Below are 22,775 nucleotides of genomic sequence, written 5' to 3' on the forward strand. Positions count from 1 at the left end.
TGTATGATCAATCTATCAAGCTAATTCTAGTGATAATTTATTGTTCTAAAATTTTTAATTATTTAATTTAAGCTAAACAAAAATTATTTAATTAATAGCCTTTATCTTAGATCTATCTAAAATTTCTATACTAATTCAGCTTTAATAGACAATTCATTTAATTAACTTAGACGCATACATACATATACACATATATACATATATCCATCAGAGAAATCTTCAATCAAAATTCTATTTCAATTCTTTGGAATTTACTGAAGATTTATTATTTTCAATAGAATTTTAGTTAGTCTTTAAAGCTAATTTAATTATTTTTATTTTTATTTTAAATTTCATTTAGTGAGTAATTTTTGCTCATTGTTAGCATATAAATGCAGTCAACCTATTAAATAATAATAATTGTAAATATATTTATCAATCAATTTAATTAATTAAATTAAAGTCTATTTGGTATTTTAAAAATAAATGCAAATATAATAATAATAAATTAAATAAATTATTTATCTTTTGGTTATGTTAGAAACATAGCAGCTAATTAAAAAATGAATTATATGCCATTATTTATTTATTTATTGTTTTAAATTACGAGGGATACACAGAAAATTAATTTTATAGTTATACCTCTCAATGTTTAAACTTTAGAATTTTAGAATGATTAATAAAGTATTAAAAATATTATAATTTCACATCTCGTTAATAAGTACTTAAAAATTATTTTTATCACTTAAAAATATAAATTATAAATCAAAATATGTTCATGGAGTACAATTTATTTTATTATTAACTAAAAACAAAAAATAAAAATAATTTATAAAAAATATAAATATAAATTAGAGAAAAAAAGAAATATTCAAATTTAAAATTAGAAATTTTAATAAATAAGTTTAATTACTGACAAATATGATTTAATAAATGATTTTATCATATTAAATTAACAAAATTTTAAATAAAAAATTAAAAATAATTATTTAATTAAATTAATATGTATTTAAATGTGATATTTGATGCTTTTAAATATATTTAGATGCCACTTTTTTTATTTTTTTAAATTACCTATTAATTCAGAAAGATTATTATAAAAATGTATTTATTTATTAATATTTATTTGAATGATATTTTTAAGAAATAAGAAAATTTAAATTAAATTAATAAAAATCAAACTATTTTTATGCTAAGAAATATCATAAATAATATTTTAAATAACTAATAATAAATAATAAAACTAAAAATTTATTTACTTATTTATGACTTATATTTTTTGATCTTGTAAAAAGAAATAAGAATATTTATTTGAATTAAAATTAATCTAACATATCTATAAATGTTTTATAGCTATTTATAATTTTCATGCATTTTTTACATACATACATACATAAATAAATACATTAAGTGAAATAAATATATTTTTTAATAAGCAAATATAGATTTAAACATTAAATTAATCAAGTTTATTTAGAAATCAAAATATTTTAAAATTTATATAGATTTTATTAATTTATCTTGAAATTTAACATTTTATTACTTAACTCTTTTATTGTTTTTGAAAATGAACTTCAATAAGCAATATTACTAACTTACTAACTAACTAATTAATACTTTTAACAAAAAATTACAAATCTTTTAAGAAGTTATAAATACTGTTAATCTTCAATAATTTATATTGCATGATCATCAAATGAAACTAATTAGAAAATTTTTCTTGCAGTTAAAAGATAAAAAATTAATTTAATAACCAAGTGGTTTAATATTGAGATTTTAGGTTAATTAGTTTACATTATTTATTTTGTAATTAAATGTATGTGGTGTTTACTATTAATGGTAATCCACTATTTATTCATACTTTTAAAAATAAAAACTTAAAGGATAAATTTTATTTCAAAAGTAGAAAAAATTTCGTTACATACTTAAGTATTTAATAATTATTAGTAAAAATGAGGATTACTTAATAATTTAAATTTTTCAAAAAGCAAATTCATAATAAAAAAGAAAATTAAATTTTATTTTATTTTCAGGATAAGATGATTTTTATAATTTATTCATTATGTAACTTGAAAAACAATAAAGAAAAATATTAATAAAATTTTATGACAGAATCCACACGTTGCTTAGACAAAGGATCACAAGTTAGTTAATTAGCGATAAGAAATTATTATCCTAAAGTAAATTAATTTTTTTTATTTTAATTATTACTTTAATTTCTTTTTCAGTAAAATTTTGCCTTACAGGATTAATAATTAATAAAAGGAAAACATTGTAAGTTGACTAATTTAGATTAATATAATTTAAATTTACTCAAAATGTTAAAATAAATGGTAAGATAAAAAATACTTAAAATTGAATTGAAAATGCTTCTGAAGAGGTATTGGACATTAATTAAGTATGCTATAGAAAGAAGCTTATATTTACACTTATTTGTAAACAACAGTTCCTCAAATTTTTTAATTTTTTTTGAAAGTAACAACCTACATAAATATATCGATATTAATGTAACTAAATTTGATCATAACACATTACAAACTATAAATATTTTTGAATTGTTTCTATGAAAATTTTCTTTAAATATTTTCTTTTTCTAACAATAAGAAATACTTACTTAAAATCCAAATATTTATTATTACTGCAAAAAATGTGTAGCAAAAACATCTATTTGAGCAATTTTAAAAAATATCATGTACGCTAAAATCAGATAGATAAGTAATATTTATCGAGATGTAAAAACTATATTTTTTTAATTTAAAATTAAAATTTGCTCTATATTTTATCAATTAATAATGAATAAAAATAGTAATCTTATAATATTAGGGTAAGTAAATATTAATTATATGATAAATTATATTATTATATACTTAAATTTCTCATTTATGAGAGTATAATCTTTTTAAAATTTTTAAGATAAAACATATGCATTAAAATTAATAGTTTAATTTGCTTTAATAAAAAATTTTAGCTTTTAAAAATGAGAAATAAATAATAGCGTTGTATGCAAGCAAGTGCGTAGTATTTTAATTTTATATTACACGTATTTAAAAAAATTGGAAAAATTTAAAAGCTTGAATTTAAATTTACTTGATTACAAACATACTTCTCATGCTTTTGAAATTTATTTTTAATGTAAATATATTTTATTCAAGCATTTAAAAATAAGAAAATTAATTGAACTCCTAAATATATTTTTTAGGTCGGTAAAAGTGATTTATTTGTAAGTATCAAACAGAGTTCCTTAAATTCCGTATTTGAAAAAAGGTACAATATATGGATGAATAATATGCTTTTATGTTAATAAAGATAAAATACAAATAGAAGGACTAGAACAAAAAAGAAGTCTTGCAATAAAATGAAAAAAATAATGTAAACAAGTTTGAAAGTTAATAAGAACAAATAAATTTTTTTTGAATGATTTGTTTTTTGAGGTAGGGGATTACTTTGATTAATTTACTTTGTTTTATATTGGGAATTTAAATTTGAATTCAGTTTAGCTTTTGTATTTGATTATTTTTTATTTTTCAGTAATCTTTAAATGAAGAAAGATATAAATTAAATGTGTAAAGGAAATAAATAACACGTTTAAAATACATTTTTGTAAAAGAATTACTAACCAGTTCAATGTATGTGTTATAGAATAAAGTTATTCGAATGATTTATAGCATTTTAAATGACATAAAGTTAAAGATTTATATAAAAACAAATATAGACAAAATATTAACTATTCATTTATATTTAAATTAGTAAAAGATAATTTCAAATTTGTTTTCTTGATGGTTTAAATTGGTTTCAGATTGATTAAATTTTGTAATTGTAATTCATATGGTTTGAATGAACTAAATTGAATAGATTAATTAAATATAATAATTTAGAAATAAGTTTATGGATATTCAATCCGGGGATGAGTTTAAGTAATAAGCTAATTAGTTGGTTTTAAGAGGTTCATAAATTGATTAAGTATTTAATATAATTCTATTTTTTAATCCTTTTCATGTTTGATGCAGAAAGCGGGTTAGGTATTCATTATTTATGTCAGTCTGTCCTGTCGGTCGTTTTTTCTCTCATTTATTAATTTTATATGTGTATTTTTTATTGAAACAAAAGGATTACAGTAAAATATACTGACAATAAATGAATTAATTTAACTAAAATTTTCCATTCTTAGTTAACGATCTAAAATCTAGCTAGTATAATTATATAAATATGCATATGATTCAGTGTAATTCTTTTAATTGATTTCTGTCTATCTATCTATCTGTCTGTCTATTTATCTATCAATCACTGTTTCATTTTTTTTGATTATTTTTACTGAATCAATTTGTTGCTATTTTTTTAAAAATTTTAGTCGCATTAACTAATAATAGAGAAAACATCTTTTTATTTAGTTATTTAATAGACAAATCAATAAGCATTTATATAAGATAGTGTTAAGTAAAATGAGGGATTGATCTCAGATTAACTGAGCTGTCTTTTTTTGGTTTGATTTATTTTGGAAAATTTCGTGAAAGCCTGGATAGATGATGATCTAGACTTTCTAGCCATTATTTGTTTTTTAATTTTTTGATCCGTGTACCTCGAAATCAGAGATTAGATTCTTCTTATCTTCATATTCCTGCTTAATGGCATTATCAAGAATGTATTCAGTAGGCTAAATTCCTAATTCGACTATTTATTTTAACAACTCGGTCTAAAATTCCTCTTAATCTTATGTTTTTTGAGTATTGTAATTACTATAATGATTTACAGACAGTACTACGTTTCCCTTTGTGAAGAAATTTTAATTTCTGTCTTTAATTTCAACTATATTTTTACTTTCGAATTCTATTCCAGGAGATTTCTTTTCTTCGATATTAATTACATTTTGCTTTTTTTTCTTTTGCTGGTCCTCTTTAGGGGTCGCTGTATTCAATTCATCCTATTTTTAAAAAATAAATGTCAATGTTAATTTTGGAGTTGCTATCGAATTTCTTTTTTTAATTTTCAAGATTAAAAATAATAATTTTATTTTCAGATGAAATATTTTGAGCATAATTTACAAAAAAAATTATTCGAATAAATTAATAGTAGTAAAATTTTAGGTATGAATGAATGAATTGTTCATTATACTATAATTTATCACAAATAGTAACTAAGTAAAATTAATGTTAATCTTTTTGTAATTTATAAATAGATACAATATTAAAGTTAGCCAAATAGGTAGGAGCTCTTTAGTTGTTATCAATTTTTATTGGACTCACATAAAAATCTCCAAATAACCTCTTTTCCTGCTGCTGAGCAGGTTGGATTTATTTTTATTAGTTGTCTTTTTAATTGTAGACTTGAGAAGGACTCTGCAGTGTGTTTTAGTGAGTTAATCCATTCTTTTTTGGATTAGCAAAGATATTGCTGTTGTTGCATGCTTTATTATCTGTGCGAGAAGAGAAATCTTACTTTGAATGTTCACTCTCATCCAAATCTGATAAAGAATCTTTTAAATGTTTGTTTTTAATTCTTTATTTAATTGAAATTTCATCTTAATTCTACTAAGAGTCAGCATCTTTATTACTCACTAGAATGCTCTTTTTTTTATGTGTATTACTATGTAATAAAGACTAATTCTTTTTATTATGCTAGTTAAATTAATTTTCTTCGCTCATTTTAACTTCCTCCTAATTTTTTTGAGGAGTACTTTTTGCTAATTATTAGGCACTTTTGTGTTAAGCAACGCTAGAGGATGATCCCATTTATGACCTTTGTCAAATAAAATGTGATTTCTTGTTCTTAAATATAATTAATAAAAATCAATATTTATATGAAGTTTCTTCTACTAGCTTATTTTTTCTTTTAATTTTTTACTTTGAAACTTTATCAATAATTAATATGACTTAAGACAAAAAAAGTCTATTCACAGCCTCTATTTTTTTATATGTTTAAGCAATAGATTACTATTTTGTTTATATATAACCTTTAAATTTATGAAGTTGCCTTACTAATTGCCTGTTTCTTTTTTGGAAATTATCAAGATCACAGAGGCAAGAAATAAAAGATGGAATTTGTATTTATCTGATTGGAATTAATAGCTTTTGTTTAATTTATTTTGAATTGATATTTTTATAAAATATTTGAGTATAGAAAGGATTTTAATACAAGTGTGTTTAAGTCTATATAAAATATAAGTGTGCTAATAGATTTATATATATTAAACTATCAGCCAATCTAAAATATTACTATTTTAATATTTTTACCTATAATATTCACTTATTGTAATATTTACATTGTAGCAAGTATATAATTAAAATTTTTTTATTAGTTTGCATTTGTATTTAAAAGAGCACAAGCATGCCATTAATTTTTTCTCAATTCCTTACTGAATTTCTTTTAAACTTTCTATTTTACTAGTTTAAGAAGCTATTTTTTCACATACATAAGTAGTAATTTACTTTAACTTACAAAGATATAATAAAAGAATATAATTTAAATATATATTTTTGATATAAAATTCTACTTTTAAAAAAATTAATTTTATTTGCTAAAAATACATAAGTAACAAGCAAGATTTGTAACATTTTCACATTTAACAAGAATATAAGTTATTTTTTAAAAGAGTTTTTTTAATTTATCATCAAAAAAGGCCATAAAGATTTTTCATTGTTAATCATAGATTTTAATAATCCTTAAAGCCAAATATTTTCTTAAATGTTCAATTACAGCTAAATAAAGTAAAGTTTTAATATATCCTGCATTCAAAAATTTAAATTTATCAAAATTTAAGTGTTTCTCCTAAAAATGAATACAATTTATAAAGTATAAATTATAAAAATAAGATCGCTAAATTTGATTAAAATAATTGGCTGAAAACATGTTAAATTACTAGAGAAAGATACGTCTGAAAATTATTATTATTTTTTTGGCTTGAACGAGCTTAAGTAAATTAAATTATTGAGCTTAAAAATTTCAAAATTTAATTTTAGTACAGTAAAAAGTGCTGAATGCTCAGGATAAAGTAAATTTGTATTTTAATAGTATAATTTTCAACAATAGACAAATAAAAAACCAACTAATAAATTAATCAATCAAACAAGCAATTCTTTTTTGTATTATATAAAATTATTATCAGTGATTTTGAGGCTATTATGATTAAACAAACTGATAGAAAACAAAAGGACAAACAATACTGATTCTTAAGTAGGTATAGACAAAAAGTTATAATTAAAAATATGATTTATTTATTTATATAAAAATGTAGTATATGTTATTATTAAATAGTATGTATAAGGAATAGATAGTAAGGTAATAATTTATTGAAGTAACTTTCATAAGATTCTTTATAAAAATACCGATTCACTCTTATTTAATTAGATAGAAAATTCAACCAATTGATAGAGTTAGCAGTTCATAAGATTATATTGTTTTTTATATTTCCATATCTTTTTTTATTTATTATATTTACTAATATTTTCAAAATAAGTAAGGACATTAATTAGCATTCATCGTTCTTAAGCATAAATTTAAAATTTCAGAAAAGCTCTTAATTTTTTTCGTATTGCTTCTTTTGTTTTCTTTTATTGATAGAAAGATAGTGAGAAATAAAGAAAGAAATATAGATAGATAATAGATAGTCTTTCTTTGGTTTCTTATTTTAATTTGTTTGTTTGTTATTTTGTTTAATTGTATGATATTTCTTGAATTGATGTAGTCCAACCAAGATCAATAAATAGCAACTAATTAATTAATTTAATAGCCATAATTATACTCATATTAGGCAGCGTAATTTAATTTACCAATACATAATTTAATTTTGATTCGATAGCTTACTAAGTATAATATATTTGATGTTTATATTGAAATATCTTTTTTTAGTTTTATACTAATTATAAAATTTCTTTTGATTAATAAATCAATGGGTTTCTTGAAGTGAGGTATCATCGCTCAAACCTTACCTCGAAGAAATCATAACAGAGGAAGATAAATTTAAGGGGTTGAGAGGATATTGATTGTTCGTCATTATTATTTATGTTATGGGCTGGGATATAGGAGATTTGAAATTTTTATCTGAGTTTGACTAATAGCTTTACTGTACACCTTCATCTGTTTCTATTTTAATTACTTCTGATTTTTAATTAGCGTTGTTGCTGAATTTAGAAATTGCATTCTAATCGTCTTCTTCCTTTTTTTGTTTCTTCTTCAAGTTGCTGTGTGAAGAATCTTGAGATACTATTTATTGAAATGTAATTTAGTCATGTTCTAAATAAAGACTTATCTTTGAAAATGTTATTCATATCAAATTACCTACCAGATAAATCCATCAAGGATAAATAATTAGGCTAAAATCAAGATAGGTAGGTAAATTTATTGATTAAAATATAGAATGAAAACTTGGGGGACCTTTTGAAAGGTTTTTTTAAAGAAAGAAAAATTTTATGTGCTTACTTTATGATGAGTTCTATTCTTCATAATTAAGAAGAGATTAGGCTATTTGATGGGTTTCTTTGAGCCATATTTAAAGCCAGGGGAGTCTTTTAAAGCTCTTCATTTTCTATATTTTAATATGCAAATGCTATTAATATGGCGGCTTAGTTGAAGAAATAAAGTTGTTACATCAAGTTTATTTTTATCCATAAGGTCAAGGATGTAGTTTACAAATTTCTTGACTTTTTTTTCGTTTTCCTTGGCTGATATTTCTTCGAACTTATCTAGTATAATTTACATTTTTATTAAAAAAGATTCTTCTAATTTTGAAAAGTTAGATTTTAATCAGGAATCTAAATTTGATTTAGATCAAAATAAGTTGAAAGCAAAAAATAAAAAATAAAGCAAAGCAAATGTAAGGCCGCAGCTTCTTTTTTTTTATGAAAAAATGATTTTCTTTTCTGAAAATAATATTTTTTTGGTTGTATAATTTTTATTGTAACCCAAATTGAGAAGGATATTTAGTATGAAAGTAAAAAACAGTTTGGGTTACTTAAAGAAGGGAGGCGGATATTGAGAGAAAAGAAAATATGATGGATTGAATAATTTATGTTTTATTGGTAAAGGTTAAGATCTAGTTATTACATGTTATTAAAATTTATGATTTCTGTATTTAATTCTTTTATAATGAATTTGTGGTAAACAAATATTGCAATAGGGTAAGTAAGTACCTAAATATTAGTGGTATCCTTGAGAGAACGAAGGGCTCTTAAATATTTTCTTTAGGAATTATGAGTTCATAGTCTTTAATGAGGATTTCTTCCTATTAGAAATAAGCAATAAATATAATTAATACATTTTTAATAGGGGATTTTTTGCATAATTCACTGAAATAACTGATATGGTTTGCTCTAAAATTAGCAATATTTTAAAATTACTATTTGACATGTATTTGCTATATTTTGGAATGAAGTAAAAAATTTTAAATTCCTTATAATTAAAGATATTAATTTATTGATTGATTGATTGATTGATAGATTATGGGACGGGTGGCTCGCTCGCTTTTTTTTTTCAAATCAAATCAAATCAAATTAATTTAAAACAAGCAAGCAAGCACGAGTAATTAAACTAAGTTATGCGATTGATTGCATTCAGAAATAATTAAAATCTGTAAAGTCTATTTGCCATGAATTAATTCAGTACAGAGTACTTTATGATAAATACTAAACGCATTTCTTAATTTATTATTAAAATATTCAGTCTTTGCTTCACTGAGTGGAATCAGCATATTTTAATTGATTTTCCTCTTTTTTATATTAATTATCCCCTCATTTGTAGAAAATGGAAAAAAAAAATAAATAATCTTTGGTTTTTCCTCTTGTAAAATTTGGAGAAAAAGTAACAAAAAGAATCGTAATGGTCAGTAAACTCTGAAGCAGGTGAAGGCATTAGCTTTCAGTAGTAATGAAGTTTAAAAATCTCTAATTTTGCTAATTAAAATTATAAATGTTTCTTTTGGTGAATTAGGCTGATTCTTATTTCACATTTAATAAATATATATATATAAATAATGCGGCTTTCTTTCTTTGTATTTGACTAAAGTCGAAGAAAATCGGTAAAAATAAAAACAAAATGAATGTTTAGTATTGTATGTATTTATCTTTTTCTCTATCTTGAATAATTTATAAATGCATATCTCGATGTAATAAGTACTTTATTATTTAAGCTATCAATCTCTTTCTTGGGGAAAATGAGCAGGCTGAAATAATATTTTTCATGTAATACAAGAATGCAATGCAATCTTAATGATAAAACTTTGCTATTCTAAAAATGAGCTGGTGCATTTTTAATTGTAAATTTTTATGTATAAGCAAGCAAATGTATGTAAAATAGATAATTAATTACTTGAATGGCATGAATTAATCATCAGTGGAAAAATCAGTTGGGTCAAAATACTTGTCAAAGAAAGCCTTGTCCATTTCGCGCTACTGAGAAAGGTCGAATTGCTTCATGTCAGACTTCAAGAACTTGAAACATTTTCTGAGAATAAATTTAATCATTTCTTCCTTTGTTTTTTTGGAATATTAGTATTTATTCACAATTTAGTCATAAATTTAAGACTCTTTTTCATTCAAATACTTAATATCCTTTTTTCTTTCAAAAATTTTGTCAGTACTTAGAACTGTCATATTATCTATCAAAAAGTGCATCAATTCCGTAAGCTCTTCAGCTACCTTTTGTCGTTTCAGCAATTTTTCTTGGATACTTGGGTTCATACTAAGCTGCTCGTTTAATGATAACTGTGGGTTGGGAGATTCTTGAAGCAAATTGAACTAATTTTGATCCTTCTATTGCTATTTAACCTAAATTTGGTTAACATTACTGATGTTGTTTATGGAAGATTTTTAGTTAGCGGGGGAAATTTCTAGCTAGTTCAAATTGGTATTCACGCTAATTTGAGACTACGAACTGGCCTGAGAAGAAGAGCTCTAATTAAATGGATTGAAATTGGGGATATTCTAGCCAAAAGAGGGCAAGAAAGGCTCTATTTAAATATTGGCTTATTATTATTATTATAAATTCGCTTACTAAATGTAATATTTGTGGTATGCAATTTGCTAATCAATCACTTATTACATGTATAATAGAGTAGGAAGATTTTCTTTTAATTACTATACAACTCTATTTGGAGTAACAATTCCGCTTGTATTGCAATTTTTATTAAAATTTTTACTCATAATATTGCTATTGCTATTTTCGTTTATTTAGCCCATTAAAATTTACTACTACTTTTCTTCATCCGGCATAAGTTGACTTAGTGATTTTATTTAGTTTTATGCACAATTATATTGTTATTATTATTGAAGTTGTTGCTAATGCTCGTTTGTATACATTGGAGTTTAGCTGTAGCTCTTCTGCAACTGAATTGATGGTATTTCATTTTGGGAAATGGTTGAGCCAGTAAAATTGTTTTATGATCTGAAGAGATTCTGCTAATGCTATTATTGTAGCTACTATAGTTCACTCTAGCTTACCAAAGAGCTATTATTGTTAATTTAATCAATAGAAGACATTTAAGGAATTTAGGGTAAAGGTAAATTCAAATTTAAATTGAATGGAATTTGGCCAAGACTCTATACTGACTAAAACATGAAGGGGAATTATTGACTAGAGAGAATAGGACTACTAACATTGTTCGAGGTCTAGAGGAGACTCTATTGACTGGTTGGAATTCCAAGATTAGTTCCGATATTCATCAGATACTTCTTTTATTAGGTAAAAAAAATAAGCTTTAGTTTTTATTTTAGTTTTAATAAATTAACTAATGAAAAATTAGGGAATATTGATTGATATGAGACAAAAATTTATTTGAATTTGGGAAAAGAACAAAGAAACAAACAAACAAACATATCGAAAAATTAAATAAATATAATTCCATTTAAAGTTAGTAGTTATACCTTTTTTTAAAATTATTAAATTTTTGAGACTTGTAAATCTATATTTTTCCTTTAATTAGGGTCTGTTTGCAGTGATAGCTTATATATGTATAGAAGAGGTGTTTTCTATGATTGGTAAAGGTGAAGGTGAGCGTTTAGGGGTTCGCAAATGGGTATTTTCAGATCTATCTTTTCTTTAAAAAAAGTTCGAGTTAGCAGTAGATCTTGTTTTGCCTTCCTTATTAGAAATTTGAGAGTAGTAATTACTACAGGTTTATTTATAAGTTTTTATTTACTCTTAATAATATGATTTATATTAAAAATTTTCCCTCAATAATTATTATAAATAATTGCATTTGATCAGTCTTTAAGATATTTTTTTTTTATTATTTTCTTCGATGCACGCAATTCCAATTACAGTAAAAAAGTAAATTAGTCAAACCACAAACAAAAAAAAAACAAACAAACACAAAAAAAAACTAAAAAACAAACAAGAAATAAACTAACAAAAAAAATAAATTAAACAAACAAACAAACAAAGCAGATAATTTAATTAAACAAACAAATTACAAAGAAAGAAAGAATCAAACAAACAAACAATAGCAAACAAGTTAATACATAAAAAATCAAATAAAAAAAGAGAGGCCAAGTAAAGTTACTTATTCCTAAATATACACAAGCATAAATTTTAATTATTTTCTTTTATTTTTCATATTTCTTAATCTATTTATATTAACTTGATTTTTAAATTCATAATTTATTTAGGTGTTTCTTTCTTAATGAAATCTGTGCAAAAAAAGCATTCTTTTCTTGATAAATACCCTTTCCCCATTTCAAAATTAATATCTCTCTATTTATCTATCCCACCGCATCATCTTGTTTATTTATCTATTTACTTAAATATTAATTTGTATTGTATGTAATCTTTCATTCACTTTTTTGAATATTATTGTTCATTCTTTCCTCAATCTATTTATCTATCTCCAAAGCGCTAATTTATATCACATGTTTTTTTCTAAATTATTTTTAAATAATTCCAGAATTAAAAATAGATAGAGTACCATATACAATATGAATTTATACTTAGACACATATCTTAATCGAAATATACACTTTTATGAATACCATTCGAATTCAAAAATTAGTCATGTTCTCACCCAAATTAGCTCTTTCCTGCAATCCATTCTTTACTTAGAAATAAAAAACACTTTAAATCCGCAAATTCAAGAAATGAACCATTTATTATAAAATAATAAATCAGATTCATTTAAATAAGTTTTAAATGTGCTTTAAATTTAGTAATCTAGATGTTAAGCAAATTGCTCTATCATATAATTTACATAATTGAGATAGTCAAATATTGATTCGAGTAATTCTATTCAAATATTTCTAAAAATTTACTTCATCAAAATATTTATTTTGTATTTTTTCAAAATTTCTATTTTTTGAAAACAAATAAACACCAATCATTCAACCATAATAAGAATTTTTCTACATCTAATCTATTATTTTACTTTTAAAATTATGAAAAACTAGTACGAATTAGGAATGTGTAAATTCATAATTAAACCCAATAAAAAGCAAAAAATCAAACAATTAAGTAAATAAATAAATCAATGAATGAATGAGTGTTTGAAATATATAAATGTTTATCTATTTTAGTTAATTTTATTTACAAATCTCAATCAACTGCATTACAAATATTAAATTTTAATACTTTTTATTAATAAAACAAATAAACGCATCCAATTAAGAAAGCTTTACAATAGATTTATTGCTAATTTTCTTAGGCTTTCACCCTACCCCTTTCCCTTGTAAAATAAAGCATGTTGTAATTTTTTTCTATATTTGAAATATGTATTTTTTACTGTTCAATATTTGTAAGATATTTTTAAATTTGGATACATACCTACTATCTATCAATTAACTTTGGCATCAATTTGGATAGAAAAATTTACCAATACTTCTATTTAAAGACATTAAACAAATAAATAAAAAATTTCCAAAAGAATTCACCAAATTTAAACAAACCGAACAATTCGTTACTTTCTGAAAAATGTATTCGAGCGAAATAATTTAATCGCTAATCTATCTGTCTAGAACATATATTTTATATCTTTACTATTTAATTTACACTATGTCTCCTCACTTTTAAGAAAAATTACTTTAATTAAACTAACTTTCATACTTTTTAAATTAATTATTTGTTGAGATGATAATTCGCGTAATCGGTAAACTAAATTGATTTTTGGCCTATAATGCAAATCGAACCCTATTTATTAATGAAATTAAGTAGAAAAATAAATTTAAAACATTTAATTTTGCGCATTAATGAACTTATGACGCAGTTATGCTTATATTGTTTGTAACCTCATTTCAATATGATAAAAAATAAGAGATCAAGAATACATTCTAATGTGTAATTAATAGAATTTTTTTTTTTTTTCAACATATAAAAAATTATATTTAATTTGTTTTAACTGATTCGGAAATAAAAATTACTTCAAGGCGTTTAGGATTAATTGATGTATCCAATAGCATTAAAAAATAAGAATAAAAAACATTTTTTACAAACACAAAATACAAAATTTAAATATTAAAAGAAAAGATTCTTGGTATTTTAATATCAAATAAGATATTAAACTCAGTAACAAACATTAAAAATAAACAAAAAACACTGAAGTCTTTATTAATTTATTAAATTTTCTCAGCTAAGTAAAGTCAAGCAAGCAAGAAAAAATCAAGCAGTTTTTAAAATGCATAATGAATGAATCAATCAAAGGTGTAAGTAAACAAACAAACAATCAATCAAAACAAAACAAAATAGATACTTATCATTAGACAGAATAATTAAGATTTTTAGTAATCTAAATAAGTAACTAGAACCACCTTAGAACAATTTTTATTGAAAGGACCAATATTTCTTTTATTTGTTTTAGTTTTCTAGTAAAGATAATTAAACAAAAATTTGTTGAAATATTACTTATTGCAGTCTAATTCTGATATCCTATGACCTCCTCACCAGTTTAATTTCTCCATATACAAATATGAATCTTCTTTCTTTTTTTTATCTTTGATTAATGAGCGTTTTAGTTTATCTGTTTGTTTGTTTACTCTTGATATTCTTAAATTCAATTTTTAAAAATGAAATGAAAGAAGATAATGGTCTGTCTATTTATTCTTCTATTTTAACTTTATCCTTAAAGACTACATGTCTCTCAAATTCAAATTCAAGGATTGATTGATTGATTGATATGATTAAATCAAAAAATAAATTTGATAAATTTTGATGAACTCGTTTATTATCTATTTAACAAAATCTTTTTTTCAGTCTTATTTTGATTTTGAATGAAATACCTTATTTTTTAATAAACTTAATTAATTTCAAATGACCTACCTATTATTCTTAGATTTTTAGTTAACAACTAATCAATCAATTAATTAATCAATTAAGTAGCAAGGAAGCAAGCAAAGTGTAATTTAACAAATAGGCAAATATGAATAATTCCAAAATAAATTTTTTCCCAGACATCTCAAATACAGATAGCGAATAAGAGACTCCTCATTCTCCTATCATAGGTATAGATTTGTTAAATATAATCTAAGAACAAAAAAGCTTTTGAGAAGTAGAATAAATTTAATTGATCAAATATTATTAACAAATAGGGAGAAGAACATCTTAGATAAAATTGATTCTTCAAGATTCGACTAACTTAAACAATGGAAACCAGCCAGATTAGCAAGGACCACAAGAAAAGCTAACACTTTATGAAGCATTTTCAAAGATAAGAAGAGAAAGCGTAGTTGTTAAGGCATTTTAAAACAGTCCTAAGAATAGCTAAAATAGCTAGGATAGTAATCAAATATAAACCTGCAAAGTAACATACAATAATCCAGCAGATATACCTACTATTCCTCTTGCTGATTTGCTAATGCAAAAAAAGCTAGTAGCTAATTTGCATTATAACACATCGAAATTCGAGTGCGCTTTTGATAAAATTAAAATAGAAGAGTGCAACTACATAAAAGATACAGTTTTTTATTAAGAACAAATGACTGCTGCCAAAAATGTTTTAGAATCTTTGAAATTAAGAGATTAATACTAATTTATTCGCACACATTCAAGTATTATTGAATTATCTATTTATTTATTTATTTATTACTCTTCAAAATACATTTTGCATGTTATTTTAATTATTAATTTATTTACACTCTTATTTATACAGTTACAATCTTTTTTATATTATTTAATCTACTTTTCATATATAAAATATTACATTTTTACTTAATTGCTTATCACATTAATCATAAATTTTTATTTTTTTTTCACCTTTAAGTTGATGGCTTACAAAATTATGTTGAGATTGACGAAGATGGCAATCCTTATATAGACTGGAAGAAACATGAAGTCTAACTCTTACCCCCTGCTACAGACGTAAAAAATAGAAATTTACTTTTATTTTATGTTGAGATTCTAAGATTTATTCCCAAATAAAAAATAGTTCTTTAATCCTAAATATCAGAAAATACCTTAATTGAATATTATAAAAAGTTAGATTTTCTTTAACAACTCAAAATTTAAATATTTCTTTTATATACTATAGACCACGTTGATATGCTAAGAGGGTATAATTAAATATGCCAAAGATGGAAAGGTGCCTGTAGAATACTAAAAAATACCTTCTATTGTTGATTACGTTGATGACATTTTTTTCATTTTAGAGGTAAAATTGTGACTTTTTAGTAATTGATATAAAAATCTTACTCATAATATTTTTTCTCAGTTTTGTAAAATAAATATTGTAAATATCATCATTATTATCATCATCACAATCTAACAAATAAATTTATCTCTATTGATTATTATAATATGTGTTTACAGAAAAATGAAGTTAATTTAATTTTATTGTATAAACTAGATGATAAACAACAAAGTTAATAAAACTATCTGCTAAGAGCGTATTTCCCTACTTAAACAGAAGTTTTAGATGCACTAAACGTAATTAAAAATATTTATTATGTTTATAATGACACCTGCTTATTTTTTAAAATTTTATGGATTCTAGTTTTTCAAAAAATGTAACAAAAATTCAAACAAAATATAAAAAAAAAAAAAATTATTTTAATTATTTTAGCATTATTTTTAATAAATTCAAAGAATTTAGATACAAATTTCAATTTATAAAATCAACACAAAATTTATTCAATAAAAAATAATAATTAATTAATGAACTCCATTTTTTTTCAAATCAACTTAGGTTAAACAATGCTAAAGAACTGATAGATCAAAAGAATATTTGGGGTCGTGACTTCTACAATACAGCAAAAGTTGATAACCATATTCACCATTCTGCTGCTATGAACGCTCAACAACTTTTGAAATTTATTTTAAACAAAATAGATGTAATTTGATCGATTAAACTTAATATTTAAAATAAATAAGAATTTCTTTGCTTAAATCAAATTTTCACCTTCTTTACAATAAAAAATATGGATTTCAATTGATATTATTATAAAATTCCTTTTTTCAACAATAGTTTTTAATTTCATGAGGTATTTAAAAGCTTTGAATATGTTTACAAGAATAATGTCTACATTTATAGTGATATTAAATTACACTTGGTTTCATTAAAATATGAAAAATTAAAATTTTTTGATTTATGGCAAGAATTTCCTTTTTTACGATAAATTAACAAAATAACATATAATATACAATATGAAAATTTTACTTAATTCTTATTATTATCTATTTAAAAATCAGACTGAAGGTGATGTAACAGTGATTCTAGATCCCGTTACGAAGGAACCTCTTACACTCAACTAGTTGTTTTAGAAGTTTGAGCTGACTAAACAAAAAATTACTCTAGATAGTTTAAGTGTCAAGGTAATAAATATATTATCAACAGATAAGAACCTATCTAACTTCTTAATTTAGACTCTTCTTATTTACAAAATTATATAAATAGGCTGATAGAACTATTTACATGAGATTTGACAATTTTAATAACAAATACAATCCTCTAGGACAACCAATTTTTAGAGAAGTATTCATGAAGACAGATAACTATTTAGAAGGTAGATACTTGGCTGAACTTACAAGAGAGGTATTAAATTACGTTCAACGTAAATTCTAATAGTATTTTTACCTATTTTTGATGAATTAATAGATGATTTAAAAGCTTGAACATGACAAATACGTTTTCACAGAATGGAGGTTATCTATTTATGGAAAAAACAGATTAGAATGGAAGAAACTAGCCCACTGGGTTTAATCTAATAAATTACAATCGAGATAAAACAGATGGATGATTTAAATTCCAAGATTATATTCTGTAATAATTAATACTCTTTTTTTATTCCAGTATGAATAATTATTTAATATATTTCAATATTACCAATTAAATATAACCACGATTACAAATATTCTTAAAGAAAATTTATTGTGCATTCTTTACAAACAATTAATTTAATTGTCTCATTTACACTTTCAAAAAATACAATATTAGCTTTTAAATTTTGCAAGCCTTTTAAATTACCCTATTTAAAAATCAATTTTTTTAATTCGACTTAGATTAAAAAAATTAATAAAAGTCCTTCGATTAACTAACTCATTCATTTCCTATTAAAAGGTTTATAAAAACGCAGGTCTTGTCGATAATTTCTAGAATATGCTTGATAATATTTTCATGCCACTTTTTGAAGTTACACTCAACCCTGAAGCTGATCCAGAATTATACAGATTCTTAATTTCACTTGCCGGTTTTGACACTGTTGATGATGAAAGCTCTTTAGAGCATTTCTTTGTCGATGATCTAAAGACCACTCCCAGTCAATTCACCTAAAGTAATGTTTCTAATTTAAAAAATTAGATTTTAGTCAAACAAACAAACAATAAATCAAATTAAGAATTTCAATATTATGTCATCTTATAAATTAACAAATTAATTTTAAGAGAAGAAATATCGCTTAATAAATATATTTGCTTAATTAATAAAATCTATTTGCTTAAAAAAATATATTTCATCATCAGCAAAACAATAAAATAAAGTTTTTTTAGTTATCAAAAAGCTATATATAACTTTAATAATAAAATTGTAGCTGATAGAAAATAATTTTTAGTGTTATAGAAATTAAAAATAAATACTACTATTTACAATTAAAAACAATGATAATTTCCAAAACAAAAAGTTATAAGTTCATCAGAAATTAACAAATTAACATTTATCAGATCATCAAAAATTAAAAAATAATTGCACTTTTTTTTTGTGATTAATCTTTTTTAACTAATACAAGCATTTACATTTATTCTTTTTTTATTACCACATAAAAATTTAACTTACAACCAACCGTAAAAATAATTACTTTCTACTCTTATGTATTAAATTGAATTTAATTATATTTTCACCTTATATTGATATTACTATAAGCATTATGAAAATATGCTGATTTATTAAAGTAAGAATACTTACGGTATCTAATAAAACTATATTTAAAAATTCATTCCATTAATCGATAATAAAATTAAATTTAACATTTTTGTGAATGAACATATTTTAAAAATTTTTTGTTTTAATTTAATTTAAACTTATAGAAAATATTATCATTAATCTAAATATTTTATTATCAATCAGCTTTAAATAAATAAATTAATTTATTGTATTTTTAAACTTAAAAGTAAGAAATTTGCTAAATCATATTTAAAAAATATGTATTAAACTATTTTTAACTTTATCAAGAGTACAAATACCATTATAAATAATTTTAGTATTTTAGAAATTTATTCTATCGAAAATTTTTAAATAGCTGTTTTTTATATTTATTAAATGAAATTGGAGTTTTGGTTAAGAGTAGTTTGTTGTTGGTTGAAAATAAACAAAATTTACTATTCCATTCTAGATTTTAATTTTTAAAAAATCCAAAATTAAAGTTTCAAAATGAAAACGTTGTAACAAGCAGGATTATAAAGAAAAAAGTGTAATTAAATTAATTTATTATTATAATATAATTTAATAAAAATACCTTATTTTAACAGTATTTTTCCAGACTTTTCAAGTAAGTTACTCTTATTAAACTATTTAGATTCATCACATATTTAAATTATTATTGATTTTTGATGTAATATTTAATACATCTATCTATTTTATCTAAATATTTAAACTAAGATTCTAAATTTAAATATATAAGATTTTTCAACTACATTCATTTTTTAGAATTTCATTTACCCACCAAATTAAAAATATCTAAGAATTTCTTGAACAATTTCATAAATTATTAATAGTGAATGAATCTATTAACTAATTTGTTTTATGAATTAATATTACTTTTTCTCTCTAAGATTTCCTTTTTATAATATCAATCACTTAAAAAAATATTTTAAAATATATTGAATCCTTCTTTGTAAATAAAATCCATATAAAAGTTTAGGTTTAACATTAAATTAAAATCATTACTTCTCTAAAATTTCTTTTTTTTAACCCACCAAATTGTGTTTTCTATTTAAAATTAATTTTTTAAGATTCAAACTAAAAAATGTATTTAGATAAATGATAAAAATCAAATAACATGTTCTTTTTTAAATAAAGTATTTAAAAATTATATTGTGTTAAGATAAATTTCATTCTCACTATTATTAAAGCTTATAACCATTTTTTTAGATTTTTACTCACCAAATTTTAACCTTTTAAAAAAAATTTTTATTATAATAAGTATTTTTAAAGAGAATTAATAGAAATTCAATCAAATAATTAATATTTAGATGAATAAATGCAAACAACTATTTAATTTTATATTATCGGTTTTTTGAGTTTAAGATTTTTTAATATAAGTTTCATATCACTAAATACCGCATAGTAAAGTTTTTTAGAATTTATCTTTTTAATTTTGATCAAAGTAATCAATCGGCTTTTGATTAGATTTTTAATTGTTGTTTTTAAACAAATAAATATAGAAAATCTTTTGATAAGTTGGTAAACTTTTGCACATGATATTTTCAAATAGTAAAATAAATTTTATAAATCTAAAATTTATTTTATATTTTTACAATTCTTTGATGATTATTTTAGTAGAATTTAAGATTTTTTTAAAATAATAAACAACAATGAATTCATTTAAAAGTTAACAAGATAGAATAACAAATAATCTAAATCTAAATACTCATTTGAATATTTAAATGGTTTATTTCTATAAATACCACTTTTTTTATTTTCAAAGGCGAAAAATGAAAGATTGTTTGATTGTAAGAAAGTTTTAAGAATTGTTTAAAATGGTTTTAAAAACTTTTTACAAATCTTTTTGCAATTAATTATAGGTACAAATCCTCATTATGCTTATTGGGTTTATTATATTTATGCCAATATATCTTCTTTAAATCTCTTAAGAAAAGAAAGAGGATTGAATACTTTTAAGTTCCGCCCACATTGTGGAGAAGCTGGAGATATTGATCATTTAATATGTGCCTTTTTGCTAAGTGACAGTATAAACCATGGAATTTTACTTGAACAGAATCCTGTTTTGCTTTATTTGTATTATCTTAAACAAATAGGACTAGCTATGAGTCCTCTTTCAAATAACAAGTAATATTTTCTTAAAAATAATAAATTAATTGGTATTAAGTAAAAACTAAGAATTTATTTTAAATTGCTTTTTTTTCAAAGGAATAGGATATATTTAATAATTAGATAAATTTAAATAATACTTTTTTCTTTGAATTTAAGATTAAAATGAGTTCTAATTCCTTTATAAGTGATTATTTTTAATCATTCAATTTAATTTGCTTTCGTCATTTAATTTTCAATTTTTGAATATCAAAAAATAATCTGAGAAAATTCTTAATTATAACAATTAGATTTTTTCTTTTTTTCTAAATTCTAAAAATAAACTTTCGCATACTTAATATTACTAAAGTATATCTTTTACTGATTTATTAAATCAGCTTCAAATTCCCAAAATTTTTTGTCTCCATTTTTATCTTTCTTCCATATTATCTTCATTTAAAATTTAAGGAAATATTATAAAAATCCTTTGTGTTTTATGAATTTGCAGAATGTTTTAATGGATTTATAAAATAAAAATCATTTTATTGAAAAAGGCTATTTTTAAAGTATGCAAAATCTCCATTTTTTGATTTTTTCAAAATTGGTATTAATGTAACTCTGTCAACTGATGATCCATTAATTCTTCACACCACTAATGATCCTTTACTTGAAGAATATGCTATATCAGCTTAAGTAATTTTTTATTCCATATACTAAAGATTGTAATATGTTTTTTTTATTAAAGATTTGGGATTTGTCATCTGTAGATATAGCTGAATTAGCTAGAAATTCAATTAAGCAAAGTGGATTCGAAAAATTCCTCAAATACCACTGGGCAGGAGAGTATGATAAATACTAGGCTGAATCAAATAGTAACTTATTTATTTAAATACATTTAATAAATAGATAATAACTTTTTTTGTATTAATAGGGATTTTGTTTTCAAACTTGCCATAGAGCAGATACATGTATAGATTAGAAACACTACGCAACGAATATTTGTTTTTACATTAATTAAAACATGAAAACAATATATGATTTTAAAAACAAGTTAGAACAAAAACAGTTTTTATTTATTTAATTTGTACTTGAATTAGTTATTTCATCTTAATTCTTCTAAATATAAAGGCTTTTAAAATAAATTTTATTTTATTTTTTGCTTGTTGCTTTTGTATGTTTGTTCAAAAATAAATCTTGATAAAGGTTTAACTTTTTAATTAACAATAATGGTTAGATTCCTTCCTATTAATTTTTAGATTGTACTTCAACTTGTTAAAATATTCATTAGCATTTACTAAAATAACTTCTGCAATATTATTGTACTGAGAAATATAATGGAAAATTAAGTTATTCTTTATTAATATTTGGCTATTTTGGAAAAAAGAACTTAAAAAACCAAAAAGAATTTGAAAGATTTTTCGAAAAAAAAAAGTTA

General features: G+C 22.1%; 5 protein-coding genes across 5 annotated transcripts; 2 read left to right on the forward strand and 3 right to left on the reverse strand. All coding sequences in view use genetic code 6, as the record gives it.

Annotated features, from left to right (window-relative positions):
* Nucleotides 1–4,432: 4,432 nt before the first annotated feature.
* On the reverse strand, nucleotides 4,433–5,705 carry TTHERM_00171800 (hypothetical protein; the record flags this gene model as incomplete). The annotated part of the gene is made up of 2 exons (XM_001008738.1): nucleotides 4,433–4,897; nucleotides 5,157–5,705. 2 exons carry the CDS (start codon nucleotides 5,703–5,705, stop codon nucleotides 4,433–4,435), a joined length of 1,014 nt encoding a protein of 337 aa, XP_001008738.1.
* A 2,153-nt stretch (nucleotides 5,706–7,858) lies between these two features.
* On the reverse strand, nucleotides 7,859–8,670 carry TTHERM_00171810 (hypothetical protein; the record flags this gene model as incomplete). The annotated part of the gene is made up of 3 exons (XM_001008739.2): nucleotides 7,859–8,175; nucleotides 8,392–8,497; nucleotides 8,560–8,670. 3 exons carry the CDS (start codon nucleotides 8,668–8,670, stop codon nucleotides 7,859–7,861), a joined length of 534 nt encoding a protein of 177 aa, XP_001008739.2.
* Nucleotides 8,671–10,099: 1,429 nt separating this feature from the next.
* Nucleotides 10,100–11,627, reverse strand: TTHERM_00171820 (hypothetical protein; the record flags this gene model as incomplete). The annotated part of the gene is made up of 3 exons (XM_001008740.1): nucleotides 10,100–10,129; nucleotides 10,156–10,189; nucleotides 10,276–11,627. 3 exons carry the CDS (start codon nucleotides 11,625–11,627, stop codon nucleotides 10,100–10,102), a joined length of 1,416 nt encoding a protein of 471 aa, XP_001008740.1.
* A 578-nt stretch (nucleotides 11,628–12,205) lies between these two features.
* TTHERM_000171829 (transmembrane protein, putative) lies at nucleotides 12,206–12,928 on the forward strand (the record flags this gene model as incomplete). The annotated part of the gene is made up of 1 exon (XM_012795794.1): nucleotides 12,206–12,928. One exon carries the CDS (start codon nucleotides 12,206–12,208, stop codon nucleotides 12,926–12,928), a length of 723 nt encoding a protein of 240 aa, XP_012651248.1.
* Nucleotides 12,929–15,304: 2,376 nt separating this feature from the next.
* TTHERM_00171830 (adenosine/AMP deaminase) lies at nucleotides 15,305–22,378 on the forward strand (the record flags this gene model as incomplete). The annotated part of the gene is made up of 14 exons (XM_001008741.3): nucleotides 15,305–15,386; nucleotides 15,474–15,932; nucleotides 16,145–16,242; nucleotides 16,412–16,531; nucleotides 16,727–16,806; nucleotides 17,066–17,210; nucleotides 17,569–17,691; nucleotides 17,774–17,911; nucleotides 17,975–18,139; nucleotides 18,437–18,650; nucleotides 21,115–21,379; nucleotides 21,895–22,033; nucleotides 22,086–22,212; nucleotides 22,272–22,378. 14 exons carry the CDS (start codon nucleotides 15,305–15,307, stop codon nucleotides 22,376–22,378), a joined length of 2,262 nt encoding a protein of 753 aa, XP_001008741.3.
* Between the last annotated feature and the right edge of the window lie 397 nt (nucleotides 22,379–22,775).

This window comes from Tetrahymena thermophila, assembly GCF_000189635.1.
Source record: "Tetrahymena thermophila SB210 genomic scaffold scf_8254798, whole genome shotgun sequence".
NCBI lineage: Eukaryota > Ciliophora > Oligohymenophorea > Hymenostomatida > Tetrahymenidae > Tetrahymena > Tetrahymena thermophila.